Consider the following 16,519-nt stretch of genomic DNA (forward strand, 5'->3'; position numbering starts at 1 on the left):
TACTCTCAGTCTGACTAATGAACTGAGCATTAAACCACTGCCAAGCCATTTATCCCAGTATTGATTCCCTCTGCAGTTAGATGCGAACAATAATGTTCATTCACTCGCCTGTTTCTGCTCTTTCACCGGTAACCTTTACTCGAATATCCCCCCCGTCAGGCAAACAAGATTGAGGAAAAACGAGGCAATTTGTCTGATACTACGAGCAATTGTTGAAAATTACCTTTGGATGCGCAAGCATTAAAAAGCAATCGCTGTCCGGGAGATGGCAAATCCGCTCCGGATGGAGACGCTTAAGGCATCAGCAGTGAGTTTCGGGAGACACGTCATGCTTCCTACCTGAATCTGCCTTTTTGGTGTATTTTTTGCTCTGGCCTCGGATGATGAGGATGAAAACAAGCAGGAGAATGAAGATGAGGCCCACCAGAGCAATTACGACCAAGAACCACCATTCTTCATAAAATGGCGACACTTTCTGGGCTGAAAACGAGACATAGTTGAGTCATTACAAGTAATAAAAGCAGTAATAATAAAACAAGCATTGTTTAGTTTAACATACCTGATATAGAGGGGGAGGGGGCGCTGGGCGACCCGTAGCCATAGTCGTTGACCGCAATGACTCGAAAGTCATAGGTGACCCCTTCTCGGAGCATGTCCAGGTTAAGAGTGTAGGACGTCACTTCTTTAGGGATGTCTTTGATGAGGATATCCCACAAACCTTCATCTACACAGGAAGCGTGAAAAGCCGAGTGAAATTCCTGCCAATCAAAGCCGAAGGAAATGCGAGTGCCGCACAAAGAAGCCAAAAGCGCCTGCTCACCAGAGGGCCTGGCCTCGATGACGTAGCGTGTGATGGGTGCACGGCCCTGATCGCCGCTGGTCCAATGCAGCGTGAGGGCAGCGCCGTAGCGAGAAATAAAGGGTTCTCCAGGGGGCCCCGGGGATCCTTCGGTAGACACAAATGACGGATAGAAAAATTCCACCCTATGAGTAAAGAGTATTATTGATGACATCACAATAAAGTAGCGACACATCAAAAGTCCCACCTTCTCCAGGTCCGGTGGTGATGTTTGCCTCCACCTCGGGCCCGTAAGTGAGAGTCTTGGCCCGGACGCGAAAGTTATAAGTGACGCCATCGGCCAGGTCTTTGATCTTCAACCACAGGGGGGCGCTGCCCTTCACATCCACTGTCACTATCTTACTGACACCTGGAGTGCGAGGAGAGGAGTCTGTACGGAAAACACTAAGACTCTAGATGCTGCTTTCCACAAGCGACAAATAGGCAAAGCTTTGTGCACACACAATTACATGGGCAACATTCAATTTAAAGTTAGAAGACGAACCCACAGACTCTTACAGACACGCGTATCTCCAGACGGCCGATAGGAAGAGACACTGGGACCTTTTTATTATGGCAGACAAACTAATATTCACTGTCTTCTCTGCCCTGCTCGCTTTTGCGCCGGCCTGGGTCTATTAGCGGATAGCCTAGGGACCACCGCAGCCCCGGCTCGCCATCCCACCTCTGCTCCCAATTACTGGACAATCTAGTCGAGGCAACCACGCTTTAGTCAGCTATTACCCATGTTTCTCTCAGTGACGGATGGAGTTGTGAAGTCTCACCAGGGCATTCCCACACATATGTTTATCAGTCGTGCCGTTTACATTAACTTCAGGAAACTACACACATCTGCGACAGATTAGTGCAAGAACCTTAAGCGGCGCGAGCAAATACAAAAAAAAGAATATGGCGGCAAAGAGTTTGTAAATCACTGTCTGAGGAATGTTTAAACATGGCAGGGCCATCAGGCTTCAGGCAGAGTTTGCTTCTCACCATCTACTGGAGTGCAGGGCTCGTAAACCAGGCGGTAGCCCTCGATGATGCCATTGGCTCGCTTGGGCTCCCCCCAGGACACATTGACCGAAGTCGTGGTCAACTCGCTGAAGTGGATGAAGCTGGGAGCGCTTGGAGCTTTCAGTGAGGAAAGCAAGGCAAGAGGCAGTGACAGATGGATCTCAACATCAAAAGCAGCAGTCTGGACAAGGCTACATGCATATTCATGACGACATTTGTAGATTCTCCCTCATAATTTATTTATGGCGCTTACACAGCAGGCAATTTGAATCTCAGCAAAATGTGTTTAATTTATTCGCGACACCCCTCTCCAAGAAACATTAGGCCGTCCCGTAGAAGCTGTAATAACAGATTAGAACAATTTCAACATGCAAAGATAGTTCTGGAGCAACTTTCTCCCATTTGCTCCAAAATTCTACAATCCAACATGAAAAAAAAAGAAAATAAAAATCCAAATATATTTGAATAAATTGGCAACAAAAAGCTGAATTGGATCGGTACAAACAGAAGCAATTCCAAAAACAGATCTCGCAGTCGACAGCAGGGAATGGGATATATTTATAAAAGAAAAAAAAGAAAAAGTTATACTAGATGGCATGAAATGGAACTGGGATGAAAAACTGAAAACAATTTTAAAAAAAAGACAAGAGTTTCATTGTTCGGTATCAGCAGGAACAATAAAATGTTTTGTGCACGTAAAAATAGGTCTCGTCACAAAAAAAAAAAGCTCCAAGTTGATATAAAACGATTCTGTGACCTTGAAAAAGGAGCTGTGAGAATTATGCCTGCTGAAACCAGGCCAGATCCGGCGGAGGCTCAGGATTTCACTGCACATTCTACATAAAAATTCACAAACGCTTATGTTGGCTCGCTTCCAAACACCCTGTGGCGCAGAGAGTCAACATTCCTGGCTGTGTTTTTAAGTTCTCAGCACTTTGTAACCCTCGTCAATGTCACAGTCTTCAAGGGAGCAGAAAATACAAGAGGCAGTAATACTGTAAACCCATTCTTGTGCTGAAACCACAGAGGGGGGGGCAGCTAGCTGGCAAACACATACGTTTTTGTGCATCTGCATGTGTCGCCCGCACTCACTCAGAGCTGCTGTCATTGGGTTCCCAGTTCCCACCCTCATGTCACATCCGGGTAGAGGAGCCAGGAAGACAATGTCTTCTGCAGCATGAAGATGAACGCGTGTAAATTGTTGAATTTCCCGGTGACTCTTCTGAAGCTGCTTGAACTTCAGCTCTTGGGCAGTTTTGTGCGACACACTGACTTGAGATGAACAACAGTTTGTGTCATGATTTCAGAAGGGGGCTTGCCTTGAGATATACACGACACTGGAATTTTAGAATCCCAAAGTGTAATTGTGGAGAGGGAGAACACCAAGAGGAATAACTCACATGTGAACCCTCAGATTGTGAAATGCTACGCCGTGTTGTTGACGGGGAGGCATTGCTGCAACTTGTCCCTGTTGGGACGGTGTTGAATGTCCTTGCTTTCCCCCCCCCCCCCACCACATTTGAATAACAGGAGAGCTGACCTGCTTGCTGAGTGCGCCCTCTAGTGGGAAGGGAGCGGGGCCCGTCCCCTGCAGCATTGAAGGCTGCCACGCTGATCATGTAGGTGGTGTAGCCCGTTAGGTTCTTCAGCTTCACCCCGAGCTCCGGCAGGAACAGCGTACGCAGGCGCTCCGTCTCGTTCTGGAGCTGAAACTCCCAGAAATAGATCTATAAAAAGAATTAAACAAGTCAGTGTGCAGAATGAACGCTTTTCATCGACAATATGAATATACGGAACGCGTGACGCAAGTTTGACTGATTTGCAGCAATGCGGGGAAAAGCTTTTCGTTCTACCTTGTAGCCTTGTATGTCCCCATTCTGAGCATCCAGAGGAGGAGGAGCCCATGTGATATCCAGCTGAGTGGCAGTCGAGGATTGGATGACCACACTTTGGGGAGGGGATGTCGGGACTAGGATGGGAGCGGAGTGTGAATTGCGATGCTTTTAATATGCTTCATATGACCTCAGTGTGAGGAGAGAGGAAACGCACCAGCCTCTCCGACAAACACTTCCTGTGGCGCACTGCTGGGACCCTCCCCCACAGCGTTGTAGACGCTCAGCCGAATCTCGTAGCGTTTGTGTTTACTCAGATCTGCGAGGAGAGAATGACCCGCCGCATCGTTACAACAGAACAGTCGGGATGAAAGAGCAAAAAAAAAGAAGTTACTCCGGGGAGACAGCACCGTCAAAGCGCTGCCCGCGGTAAAGACGACAGCACAAATCAAACAAAAACTATGAAGGGTGGAATTCAGTTCGGAGGGGGGGGGGGGGGCGATGTTGAGGTGGGGTTGCTTTGGGGACACAGGGAAGATTTGTCATGCAGTAAAGAGAAAGCAAACACACTGAAATAATGACAGGGCAGCATGGAGAAACGTAAGTTATGCACACATAAGGAAGAGCGGCGGGCCCTGAGCGCTCACGGCGGAGCGGGAGGATGGTGCAACGTGCGCTTGGTGTAAATCACCACACAAATGGTGCCATTTGTGAAAGCGCAACTCGACAGATGACAGGCAAACAGATGGAGAGCGGAGGGGAAGAGAGACACAGCGGGAGAGATGCAAGACTTACTATCCAGTTCGTACTGAGTGAGTGAGGATTCGCTTAAGTTCCTGATGCTGTAAGGGGCTGGAGTTTGGATGGAGGGTAGGAAGGGTTAGCAAGACTAAGATTGGGACGAGGCGATATCATGTAGGACTTATAATATAAAAAAAACCCCCAGAAGTGGTTAATGAGGAGGAGAGGAAACTCACCAGTAAGATCAGCCCATCTGGCAGAGGGACTGTTAACCGTGCGGACAGTGAAGCTGCGTATCCTGTCGTAGTGCAACTCCCGATACCTGACCCTGAACCCCAACAGGACTCCGTTGATGTGATCCTCAGAGGGAGGCTGCAAAGACATTGCAACACAAGCAGAATTAGCTCCCGCGTCTAAATGCTACTCTCGCCAGTATTCCGACAGCGTACCTGCCAGCGGACCAGCACGGACGTGGTGGTGTGAGGCGTAACGGACAGAATTCTCGGGGCTTTATCTGGGGCTGGAGAGGATAGGAAAAATAAATGCATATTTCCAAAGTACAACACAGCTGAGGAGTGTGATATGCAATTCAAACAGTCTGCTGGAGAACAGCTTGAGAGTAAACACACACGCGCGAGCGGGACAAAAAGCATCGGCGGAAAAAAAATAATAATCCAGAAGTCAAAAAGCATCGATGTAGAGGCGTGTTTCTGCACACGGCGACGTGTTTGGTCCATTTCTGACGAGGTCAGCCTGCGGTTCTCACCGTCCTGCAGCGTTGTGATAGCCTCGCTCTCCCGGCTGTATTCGCTGTCCCCGATGTCATTGGTGGCTTTTATGCGGAACTGGTAAGAAGTGAATGGTTTTAACCTTTAAAAAGAGAGAAAGGAACCCAATGGCTTCCTGTTTTCTGAGAGCAATAGTACAAAAAAATAAATAAATTAGGACACAATCAGATATTCACCTGTCCAGGATGTAGGAGTGTCTCTCATGGCTGACGGATGCGGAATGAACGGTCCAGTTGCTGTCCGGCAGCTCCCTGTACTGGACGGTGTAGTAGCGAACCGGGGACAGGCCATCGCTACCGGGTTCCCAGGACAGAAGCACTCTGCGGGCCTGGACTTCCTCTTGCGGCACAACGGGGCGGCTCGACGGTTGTGGTCGCGCTGAAGGCGACACAAAGATGTTAACTCTTAGAACCGTACATTAGAGGTGAATTATTCACTCTGCCCGTACCTCTTTTCTCTGTTGTGACCACCAAAGCCTCGGCCGCCTCCCCCCAACCCTTGCGCGTTTGAGCGGTGAGGCGAAACACATAAACCAGTTCTGGTTTCAGCCCAGTGGCCGTGTACTGCCGCGCGCTGGGGCTCAGCACGTCGACGGTGGCGCCGTTGCTGCTGGAAGAGTTCCTCCTGAACGTGATCTGATAGGCTGAGAGGGAAATATAGTGTCAGGTTAAAAGCCACGCCCGAACAGAAAGGAAGGCGAAGAGAGCAATACCTAAACACTTTCTCATGTGATAACTTCTGACACGTTAACAGGAATTTGGTGGACTTACCCAGGATAATACCATTGGGCTGTGCAGGCGGCTGCCATATGAGCCTGACTGATGTGGTTCGGACTTCTGGGAAGAGTATACCAACCGGAGGGCCCGGCACTGTCACACATTACACAACCGATCAGGTCACGCAGCAAGGAGACATTTGAAAATGGAATTTGCTATAAAAACTAACTGTACAAAAACTCTATATTGCCTCATGCATGCCTTTATAGGAAGGTTAATACTGAAAGCACTTCAGCCATTGGATAAAATAATACTTAAATAAAATTCTCCGCCCAAATTTATGAGCATCAAGCAAAATAAGCTCAGCCTGGTGAAAATATAATTTTACAGATTGTGGCGGGAGTAAATAAGCTCTTCGGATGCAGATATTTACCGTCATCCAGGGTCCTCTCCAGGATGAAAGGCGAGCTGCTCCTCCCGTCCCCTATGCGTGTGAAGGCCAGGACCTGGATCTCATACAGGACATACTTGCCCAGACCGCTCAGTTGGACGCTGTGGCTGGTGTTGCCCTCCACGGCCCAGGAGTTGGGAGCCATGTCTGAGTCCTTCTCCTTATACATGACCTGAAACACATGGGGAATACTGACTGAATCACCTTCTCAGATGGGTGTATGATCTCACTTCAAGTCTTCACACCTTGTATCCCAAGATGAGTCCATTGCGATCAGCCTCTGGGACTTCCCCCCATCGCGCCAGGATGCTGCTCGAGGTGGTGGCAAAAGCAGACACATTGGTGGGGCCGCTGGAGGGCACTGAGAAGGACGAGGATGCGGCTTAGTCCACTTGCATGGTTCAGTGCGTGTCCGGCATGTGTGTGAATGCATCTCCGTCCTTACCGGACTCCCTGGTCCTGCCATGGACCGGCTGGCTCCAGGGCCCAGAGCCGATGCCGTTGAGGGCCTGAACTCTGACCTCATACTCCGTCCACTCCTCCAGGTCCTCGATGGTGAACTCCCTCTCCAGCCGGTCCATGATGACATGGGAGAGGACACCTCCTTTAGACCCGGCTTTGGAGTACTGGACCCGGTAGCCAACGAGATCTGGATTCCCATTGTACTCCCACTCTGGAAGAGGCTAAAAGCATTTTGTTGTTGTGTTTATTCTTTTGGCTCAAATAATCAAATGTGACATCATTACTGACTGCAATAAAATAATAAGTCCTGTGGTTGAATTTTGGAACAGAGGCGTCTTGTCAGGAGCGCTGAGAAGCAATATGGGTAAAAAAAAAAGTTAAAACAATGATGTTGAAATTTAGGGGCGGCACGGTGGTGCAGTGGTTAGCGCTGTTGCCTCAGCAACAACAGGTTCGAATCTGAATTGTGACCTTTCTGTGAGGAGGTTTCATGTTTTTCACCCAGTGTCTGCGTGGGTTCTCTCCAGGTTCTCCGGCTTCTTCCCACCACCAAAAACATGCAGCCTAGGCAAATCGGTTACATTAACCCTTTACAGTATTGCCAAACGTATCATATTTGATACACTTGGCCTTTCAAGATAGATTTGTTTTCCCCAAAAAAGCTGATACATGCAGCATGCAACAGCATTTCCCATAAAAAAAATCCGGATTTTGCAAAAAAGTTACATAAATTAAAGCACTTATTAAAAGAAATATGTTTTTTGGACAAATTTGTCAGCAGGTTCCATTAAGACCTTATTTTCATGATGATTACTTCATGGGGCGGGCTTTAAAGGGTTAAATTGTTCATGAGTGTGTGTGTGTGTGTGTGAATGTTTGTCCATGTGTGGCCCTGCGATGAACTGGCAGCTTGTCCAGAATGTACCCCGCCTCTCGCCCGCTAACTGCTGGGACAGGCTCCAGCATGACCTGCAGCCCCGGTAACGGACCCAAGCGGGTCAGAAGATGAACGAATGAATGAAGGAATGAATGCATGTTGAAATTTAGAGTTTTGCAAAACTTTGTTATTGTGGGTGTTTGCGACCGCTGTACGAGTCAGCAGGAATTCATTTCCCTTTGCAGCATTCTGCACACTGACACGCGCACATAATTAAACATGATAAGTGAGCTCACTTAAGTTCTGGGCTGAGAAGAACGCAAGCCTTAATGAAACCCTGACAAACAGGGAGCAGCGTTAATCAAGGCATATCCCGTTTCCACAAAACATCATCGCGATCATCTGTATTCATCGCGGCTTCAACAGTCGAAGAGAGAAGAAGCAAAAGGGTGATATTCGCGAGTCGGGGGGGGCGCATTGTCCACCTGTCTGAAATGGAATTACGTAACTCTGACTTGACAAAGCTTATCTTAAACATATCCGACTAATTTCCCAAAGGCAGTTCCCCATCTCAGTTCCAACGAGATTTCCCATCACACCAATGCGAGGAACAAGGAGAAAACGGACAGACAAATTCAAAAGGATTTTAGAATGCAGAGGCATCGTCTGAATAAAAAGCGACACGGGCACCCACATCTAAAGCTGATGCTAATCTCGTATAACTACCCTCCCTCCACACACACACACACACACACACACACACAGCGAGGCCCGACGTGCAGCGAGCCGTGAGGACTTACCACCCAGCGAAGCCACAGGCTGGTCTCGCTGGCCGTGCGCAGGGTGACGTTGGCGGGGGAGATGTCCGGGGGGGCCTGCAGCGTCTCGATCTTCCTGGAGGGCTGACTGGGAGGACTGGTGCCGACGATGTTTACCTGACGCATTCGGAACCTGTGAGAAAGGAAAACCAGCAGGTGGTGGATGAATCATTGAAGGGTGGGGTGTTAAATCGCGATGAAATGGGAAAGGATTAGATAATATTACTTTAGATTAGATTATATTAGGTTTCAATGATGCCCAAAAGGAAACTAGGTCATTGTATATGCAGAGAATAAAATCCATTTATGAGTGGAAATCCAGAGAATTCTTTTATTATCCTGGATTATCCTACACTGATCGACTTTATCAAGATCAAAGGCAAAGAGTGACACATTTTCCGCTTTGGAACAACTTTGTGATGTACGTTTTTTATATATGTGTGTGTGTGTGTGTGTGTTCTCACCTGTAGAAAGTAAAGGGGTTCAGATCCAGGACCTCCAGTGACCTGGCATCAGGTTCATTAGACAGCTGATGAACCATCAACCATTCCTCGTTCTCTCCCATGATACCGATCTGAAACGCCCAGAGAAAACGAGGCCGTGAGAAAGACTTAAACTAGAAAAGCACTCAGAGAGCGCAGACCTCCGCCAAGCAGCTCATTCCCCTCGTGGATTTACACCGTCCACATGGTGATCTGGATCATCCCCGAAAGGTTCTAAATTGTTCTTGGTATCTTTATACACCAATCATGAAAAGCAAAAGCGAATCGGAGTTGATGTGTATTTTTAACTCATTTCTGAATCCATAAATTGAGTTTTCAATGTTAACATTTTGTATTTTTTCCTGACCTCATTCTGGATCAGATCCAGGAGACATTTTGCATGATAGTTCATATCGGACCCCTTTGAGTGTGATTTTTGGTGAGTGAATTGAATGCATATATTACAAGATATATTTTTTTAAATCCTGCATTATAAGTAAATGGGAAAATCACGAACACTGAAACACAAACACAGACCATTCTCACTGTGACATGATGGGCATGAAGCGTTTTACCTGGGCTTCCACCTTCCACCGGGAGATGGAGGTCTTTCCATCATAGCCAGGTTTGAACTGCAGAGTGACGGAGCGAGGGCCGATGTTGGAGATGGCTAGATTGGTCGGAGGCCCGGGCAACTCTTTGGAAAAAGATGGAGGAAAGCAACATTTTAAACAGCATTTCAGATTTTCACAACAAGCAACTGGGATTGCTCATTGCCATTTCTAGTCCTTAGTACGCCACATGAACCGAACACTATCTGACCTGGGGGGACACCGGAAGAAATAGTGGAGGCGGAGAGCTGCCCCTGGCCCTTGGCGGTCATGGCTGCCACCTGGATGGTGTACGTGGTGAGGGCGGTGAGCCCCGTCACCTTGTATTCCTGAGTCAAGTTAGGCAAATAATGAGTGACCCGAGTATTGGTCCTGTTGAACTCCTCCCAAGAGATTCGATAACCTGGAGGAAATGGCGCATTCAGTACTGTACACATAAAACGCCCGTAAATTGACAGAGGATATGTTAATGGTGGGTAATTATCTTTCACGGTTACCTGTGAGAATGCCGTTTTTCTCTTGTGGCTCCATCCAGCTGACTTTCAGTGAGGTGTCCAGGATGTCGGTGAAGCTGAGGTGTCCTACAGCACCAGGGGCTATGGACATAATAAAGCAGGCCGTAAACGTATCGAGTGACAGCCTGACAATTATCTGCAAAGCCCAAGTAAAATATTCAGAATGAAATACACCTACTATCCTCATGAGTGCGCAAACGCTGCTGAGGGCTGCGTGGGCCGTCTCCGGGAGTTGTGAAACACAATACTGACGTGTAGTATTCTGTGAACCTTTTGAGACCGGCGATGTGACCGGCATGAACGCTGTCCTGGAAGTTGGGACGCACCGTAACCACGGAGACCTTGTTTGCATGGCCGGGTTCCCATGCCAAGAGCTGGGAATGGATGAAATGAAAGGAGCGGGTAAAGGAGGATGAAAATGTGTGAAATGTACGATCCAGAGAGAAATTCAGGCTTTCCCTGCATCCCGTCAGAGCCTGACCGAGTCGGCCTTGCACCACTGGAGGGCGCCAGTTGACAGAAAGGGGACGCTCACCTTGTAGCCCTGGTTGATGCCATTGATAAACTGAGGGCTTGGGGCGCTCCAGGTAAAACGCACCGTGGTGGAGTTGACAGGCTCGGCTTGCACGTTTCCTGGTGGCACAGTGGGCACTGATCCAAAGGAATCAGGAAAGCAGAGAGGGAGAGAGGGGGCGGGAGATAGGACATAAAAGGAAAAAGAAAACATGTACATTTACAGTGTGAGAAGAATGTTTTTGGCTCATTTGAGGGGGTAAGAACATGTCAATCAAACTATCTCTCTCTCAAACTGCCTCGGGCGGCTTCCAGGTGAACCCCGCAGCAGTGCGTTTGAAGCGCACACGTGATTCTGATGTAACACTGTGGAACAATATGGGAGCGACGAATCAATGACGCTGATTGGCCAGCGTCGGTCTTGTCTTATCCTAATTCTCTTAGAAAGCCTTTAAAGGCGCGCCGTGGTTCGTCCTTACGTCAGGTGAGTGACGCAGACGTCCAATTAACGGGAGCTGAGCCAAACAACACAAACGCCCCCCCCCCCCTCACTTATTCGTGACGAAATGATAATTTATTTCCTGCAAGGCAAGTGACATGGAAATAAAGCGGTTACCATGCCTTCCAGGCTTTTTCAAGTGTTGGTAATTAAACGTGACAATCTCGCGCTTCTTCGCAAATGCCAAACATTTGTTTATCTGCAGGTGAATCAGTCTCTGATTTTGGGCCCACGCATGAACTGATTGATGAGCTGGCATCACAAAAAAGGGTTGCTGAAGTTTCCACGGTTTAAATGACAATGCGTGCCAGGCAGGATGTTTTTTTTCTTCTATTCTGCAGTCAACCATCCCAAAAGAAATTGACAGAAATGGAAGCTATTTTTTTTTTTTTATATACATAAACAAACACAAACAACCAGCTCTTTGCTCATAATAAAAGAAATAGAGATAATATAAGAACCTAAAGTTCATGTAAGGATGACAAATATGAAAGCTAGATAAATAAATGAGCTCCAATTTGAAACCAGTGTTGAAAAAAAAGTTGATACCTGTGTGATCAAATGAAATGAAAGAAATCCAATCATTCTCTATGGGTGAGAGAGGGGGGGGGGGGGGGGGGGGGAGACAGAAACACTCCCAATTTCCTGACGAGTGCTCTTGAGAATATTTAGTGAGTCTGGCGTCGAGTATCTCTGCTCATGGAGTGGATTTAACATGACAGGGATTCAGAGATCCGTGAGCGCGTTAAGCCTGTCAAAGCTTTATATACAAGTTAAAGGAATTTAAACTCAAACTGAAAGCCAGCGCAGCATATCTAAACCAGGAGCGGTGTCCTCTTTCTAGTGCTTTCTAAAAGACTAGCAGCAGAAACTTAAACTCTGAACGAAGCACTTAGCATGTCACCAATGCAGAAAGAGAAATGTGTGTATTCCAGTAATAAAGGAATGAATTAACCCATTTTTAAATGCTGATGTATTTGCTACAGCCTTCGCTCGATATTTATTTTAATGACAAGCAGATACGTACGTTAATGTGAGCATCTCCAACCCCCAATCTGTGCATTATAGATTAGGCTAGGTTTATACAGTCACCCATGTGGTGTTCTTCCGCTGAAAAGCTGAATTGAGAACGCCAGATATCTGAACTGCTGGCTGTAATAGATAATAACCGTTTGACACCAGGAAAAGTTCAGAACGCGTGTTCTAATTATACCACTCAGCAGGTACAATAAGAAAGGAAGTCAACCGAGGCAACTTCCCATGGCAACATCGAAATGTAAACCTGATGCGTAGCCCCACTTGGTCATTTCTGTGCAGAATAAAACAGATCTGAAATGAGCAGATTTCTCTGGATGGTCAATGGAAACCTAATAGCAGTATAGATGTTGTTCACAGAAGTGGAACTAAAATACGTGCAATCAAACCAATAGACGATTATATGCAAGGTGAAAGTCAACATAAACATAAAACCAAAAGCCTAGATAGAATTAAAAAATAAATAAATGTTTTTTTCGTGTATGTGCTCAATTTTTGCAGCCCTTATTGAGACGTTAACTACAGTAAACCTGACACAAACAAAGCACCAGCGCTAAAGAGGCAAACAGAACTTTACATGGCCATCTTAAATTCTGTTAAAAGCCCCGCCGCCGCCTGAATGCCGACTTTTGATTCAGACAAGAGCGAGCAGCTTTCTTAACGTGTGTGAATCACCTTTTGAGGGTTGCCAATGGATTTAAAAGAAAGTGCGCCGTGGAGAAAACACGGCTGCACAACCCTTAATTTGATCTGTGAAACAGATGATTGGATTAACCAGCAGTCACAAGTTTTATGCCGCAGGCTTAACATTATCCGGGGGACTAGCGTGCTGATGCTGCGAGTAATGAAATGGAATATCCAAACCCCGGTCAAGTCATCTTGTGATACAAGCCACAGACGTTAAAGGATGCTTGCAAACAGTCTTTAACTGGATCCCCTCCGTCTAGCACGTGCACTATATGATATATAAAGCAGTGAGAGACAACCTCACCTCCTTGCAGTGTCCATTCAGTGACTTTGTGGCTGTATGTGCCCCTGCCAGCTCCATTATAGGCTGCAACCTCAATCTCATAGTTGGTCCAGATGATGAGGTCCTCCAGGAGCAGACTGGTCTGGTCCTGGCTGGTGATGTTTTTCATCTGACAGTCAACAGGAAGCCCCGACAGACAGTACCTGGCAGCAGAGGGAATAATCAATAGACAGAGGAGAGAGCCAGACCACACAGAGTGACATAAATAGGAACAGAAGAGAGGTGCGAACGGTAATGGAGGACAAGTCATGCAGAACTGTTAAAAAAAAAAATGGTTGCAAGAAGAGAGGTGAATACAGATGATTCGGGAGGAAGGTCTTTAATTGGGTCCAATTATTCTAATGCTGCATTAAGAATGTATGAAGAGCAATGGAGAAGGAGAAATGACATTCAGCCAGACAGGCACCAAACGAGTCGGCCTGTCGTAGCCGTCTTATACCTGATGATGTAACCCTGGAGTGGGCCATTCTGGTGGCTCTCTGGGGGCGGCTGCCATTGGATCATGATGGACTGATTGGTGCGACCGCTCGCAATGACTGTCTGAGGGGGGGCGCTCGGAGGCTCTTCGGGGAGAGTTAAGCTGGAAACGCAAAAGGAAAAGAGAGGTGAGGAGGCAAAGAGTGAAAGCATGCATTCATTATCGGGAGGTTTTGCATATTTCCGTCCCATTTCATCATCAGACATCAAATCACAAGAAGCCTGCGCGTTGTGCTTTTTTTTGAACAGCATAAAAGAAAGTTGGAATAAGAGTAGCTGTGCCTTTGTCCAAAAACACACCCTCACACACACACACACCCTCAATAAAGCCGTCCGCCGAGGGACGGCGTGCTGTGCCATGTCAAGGATCAAAAAAGGCATCGCAGTGGTGAGACAGCTGGAGCGAGAGAAAGATATAAAAGAACAAGAAAAGAGAGATGCAGGCAGACTTTTCCCTTAAGTGAATTTAAGATGACATCTTGATTTCTTCCCAGTGCACGGCGCACTGGAGGAGATGGAGCAGAGTGTTTAGGATCAAAGAGGTGTGCCCAGAGATGCCTCAAAAAAGCCCCGCACTCTCTGTGACACTCATTTGCCACCCCGCCCGCCGCCCCGCGGCGCGGTCTTGTCTGGGCACATTGAAACAGAATTCCTGCTCTGTAGTACGCGTGTGTGTGCGTGTGTGTGTGTGTGTGTGTGGGTGGCATATAAAGGTGTGTGTTGGCTTTCAGTTCGAAGGAGTTAATTGCTGCGGATGGGATTGCAGCAAGACGGGCGCGCTCATGAAGAACTATAATCGGAGGTGTAAATGGTGTGTGTGTGTGTGCGTGCGTGCTGGTACAATTATGACCGTTTCCTTTTACCAGTCCATAGAATTTGCTGGAGATTTGAGTCTGTGAGGCTCTTCCTCTTTCAAGCCTCTCACATTTTGAATTCGGGCAAACACAGTTAATAGAAGGGACAGAGAAGACGCTGGGTCAGTGCACTCATCAAGTCTTCACAAAGTGCAATTTCAGCTTATTCACACGTTTATCTCGAAAAGGTTTCTTCCTGAAGCCGGCTCATCTCTCACTCAGTGCCACAATAGTGAAGACCGGGCGGGGGAAAAAGCAAAAAAGCAAAAAAGCAAAGCAGACTTACAGGAAATAATCAAGGGCTTTTCTATTGAAGTGCCTGGATGAGGGTTACAGCACAGGGCGTTCCACGGCAGCCAAAGTGAAATGGTGCTCGCACATATTGAGTCAGAGGCACCAGCAACATTCCTGATATTCAGTAGATGCAGAAGAAGCTGAATGCAACACCGACCGGTCAGTCTCTTTGCTGAATTGGCCTCTGCCCACGTCATTCACGGCGCACAGGCGGAACTGGTATGAACGAGCCGGGATGAGACCGCCAACTGTGACCCCGATGGATTCTGGTTCTATGTTGGCCAGCAGCACCGTCCAGGGGGCGTCTGAGGTGGAGAACGCACACAAACATGAAGGCAGAGCCATGAGAGGCAGTGAGCAAAGAGTGAACGACCTTGTGGAAAGCATTTACATTATTGAGAGCTCGGCGCTGGCTCAAATTAAAATTCAACTTTATTCCAACAATTATTGTTTCATTTTCAGCCATGATATTGCAGCTGGTAAAAAAAAGTCATTTATTTTGCATGGGCTCCCGTCTAAATATCGGTCTGAAATTCAATTATCCAAAAAACCGATCCCATCTGCATCCTCAGATTAATTTTCCTCTAAATGACTTGTCATCTTCTCAGTTAGCTTGAGCTACGAGGAGAAATGGGTGAATGCATTACTCCATATGGGTGGGAGCATTCCAACTTTTTTGAATTTATAAAGTGAAAAGAAAATTGGCGTCAACACAGGATGGCGTTCCTGATCAATTGCGAGGCCGTTTGGCTGTTACACTCTCTGCAGACGTTAAGAGAGGGCACCGCCTTAGGGACACAGCAGAAATGTAACGTCATAAAAAAGGGTAGCAAATGAGTTCTTCCAGGGAGGATAAAGTGACAATATTGCTGCTAAGATTACTAACAAGGAGCAATAAATGCTTTATCTGAGCAACGGGCAATGTTAATGATGACGCTGACGCTTTGCTGATGGGGAAAGACACTGAAAACACTCACTGTTCTCCGAGACCTCCAGGATGTAGCGGACCAGGGGGCTGTTGCCATCGAAGGCCTGGGCCCATGTGAGGTTGATGGTCCTCTTCTCTGTGGTGCTCAAAGTTGATACTGGGTTTTCTGGCGCATGGGGCAGCTGCCTGTACAGTCGTTCATGTGTGTGTGTGCGTTATGCACGCATGGAGGAAGAAGATTAAGCAAAATGGAATCAGACAAGAGAGGCGCCAAATAACAGAATGAAACAGTCGCATCGACAGCCTTGCATTGTAAATATTAGGGGATTTGATGGATTAGAGAGGAGAGAAGGGATAAACCGCGGCGACGGAGAAAACATCCATCCACCATGTCCCCCAATCTGAGGCAAACAGAGAACAATTTCAGCCCGATAAGGCAGGGGGGAGGGGGGGAGATGCAAAATAAGGCAAACCTGACTCGGAGGTGAGCGCTACGGGAGTCGTTGCCACCCACTGAGGTCACCTTGCAGGCGTATGTTCCGATGTCGCCCGACCACGTCTGGGAGATGTGCAGCGTCCCGTCGGGATCCAGCCGAAGGCGGGGCGAGGTGCTCACGTCGATTATGGAGCCGCTCTTCTCCCAGATGTACCTGGAGGCAATACGTGCATGTGTGCTTTAGATTACAACGTGCGCACACACGTTGTGCGCTTGCGCCTCCCTGAGCGTTGTGACGGTAAATC

At 47.5% G+C, this 16,519-nt stretch overlaps 1 protein-coding gene across 1 annotated transcript in view; it reads right to left on the bottom strand.

The window, feature by feature from the left end:
* The window catches only part of LOC137905313 (protein sidekick-2-like), a 76,375-nt gene that overhangs the window by 4,593 nt on the left and 55,263 nt on the right, over positions 1-16,519 (bottom strand). The window contains 30 exon segments of the mRNA XM_068749538.1: positions 340-480; positions 560-724; positions 821-946; positions 1,047-1,229; positions 1,835-1,972; positions 3,396-3,582; positions 3,709-3,824; positions 3,905-4,006; positions 4,483-4,539; positions 4,665-4,800; positions 4,878-4,948; positions 5,195-5,298; positions 5,393-5,594; positions 5,665-5,859; positions 5,987-6,085; positions 6,366-6,555; positions 6,629-6,744; positions 6,829-7,066; positions 8,523-8,673; positions 9,005-9,114; positions 9,598-9,719; positions 9,845-10,036; positions 10,131-10,229; positions 10,327-10,522; positions 10,684-10,799; positions 13,187-13,368; positions 13,665-13,805; positions 15,008-15,155; positions 15,828-15,964; positions 16,252-16,428. Coding sequence (XP_068605639.1) covers positions 340-480; positions 560-724; positions 821-946; positions 1,047-1,229; positions 1,835-1,972; positions 3,396-3,582; positions 3,709-3,824; positions 3,905-4,006; positions 4,483-4,539; positions 4,665-4,800; positions 4,878-4,948; positions 5,195-5,298; positions 5,393-5,594; positions 5,665-5,859; positions 5,987-6,085; positions 6,366-6,555; positions 6,629-6,744; positions 6,829-7,066; positions 8,523-8,673; positions 9,005-9,114; positions 9,598-9,719; positions 9,845-10,036; positions 10,131-10,229; positions 10,327-10,522; positions 10,684-10,799; positions 13,187-13,368; positions 13,665-13,805; positions 15,008-15,155; positions 15,828-15,964; positions 16,252-16,428 — 4,337 coding nt within the window.

The sequence above is a fragment of the Brachionichthys hirsutus genome, chromosome 16 (genome assembly GCF_040956055.1).
Source record: "Brachionichthys hirsutus isolate HB-005 chromosome 16, CSIRO-AGI_Bhir_v1, whole genome shotgun sequence".
Taxonomy (NCBI): domain Eukaryota; kingdom Metazoa; phylum Chordata; class Actinopteri; order Lophiiformes; family Brachionichthyidae; genus Brachionichthys; species Brachionichthys hirsutus.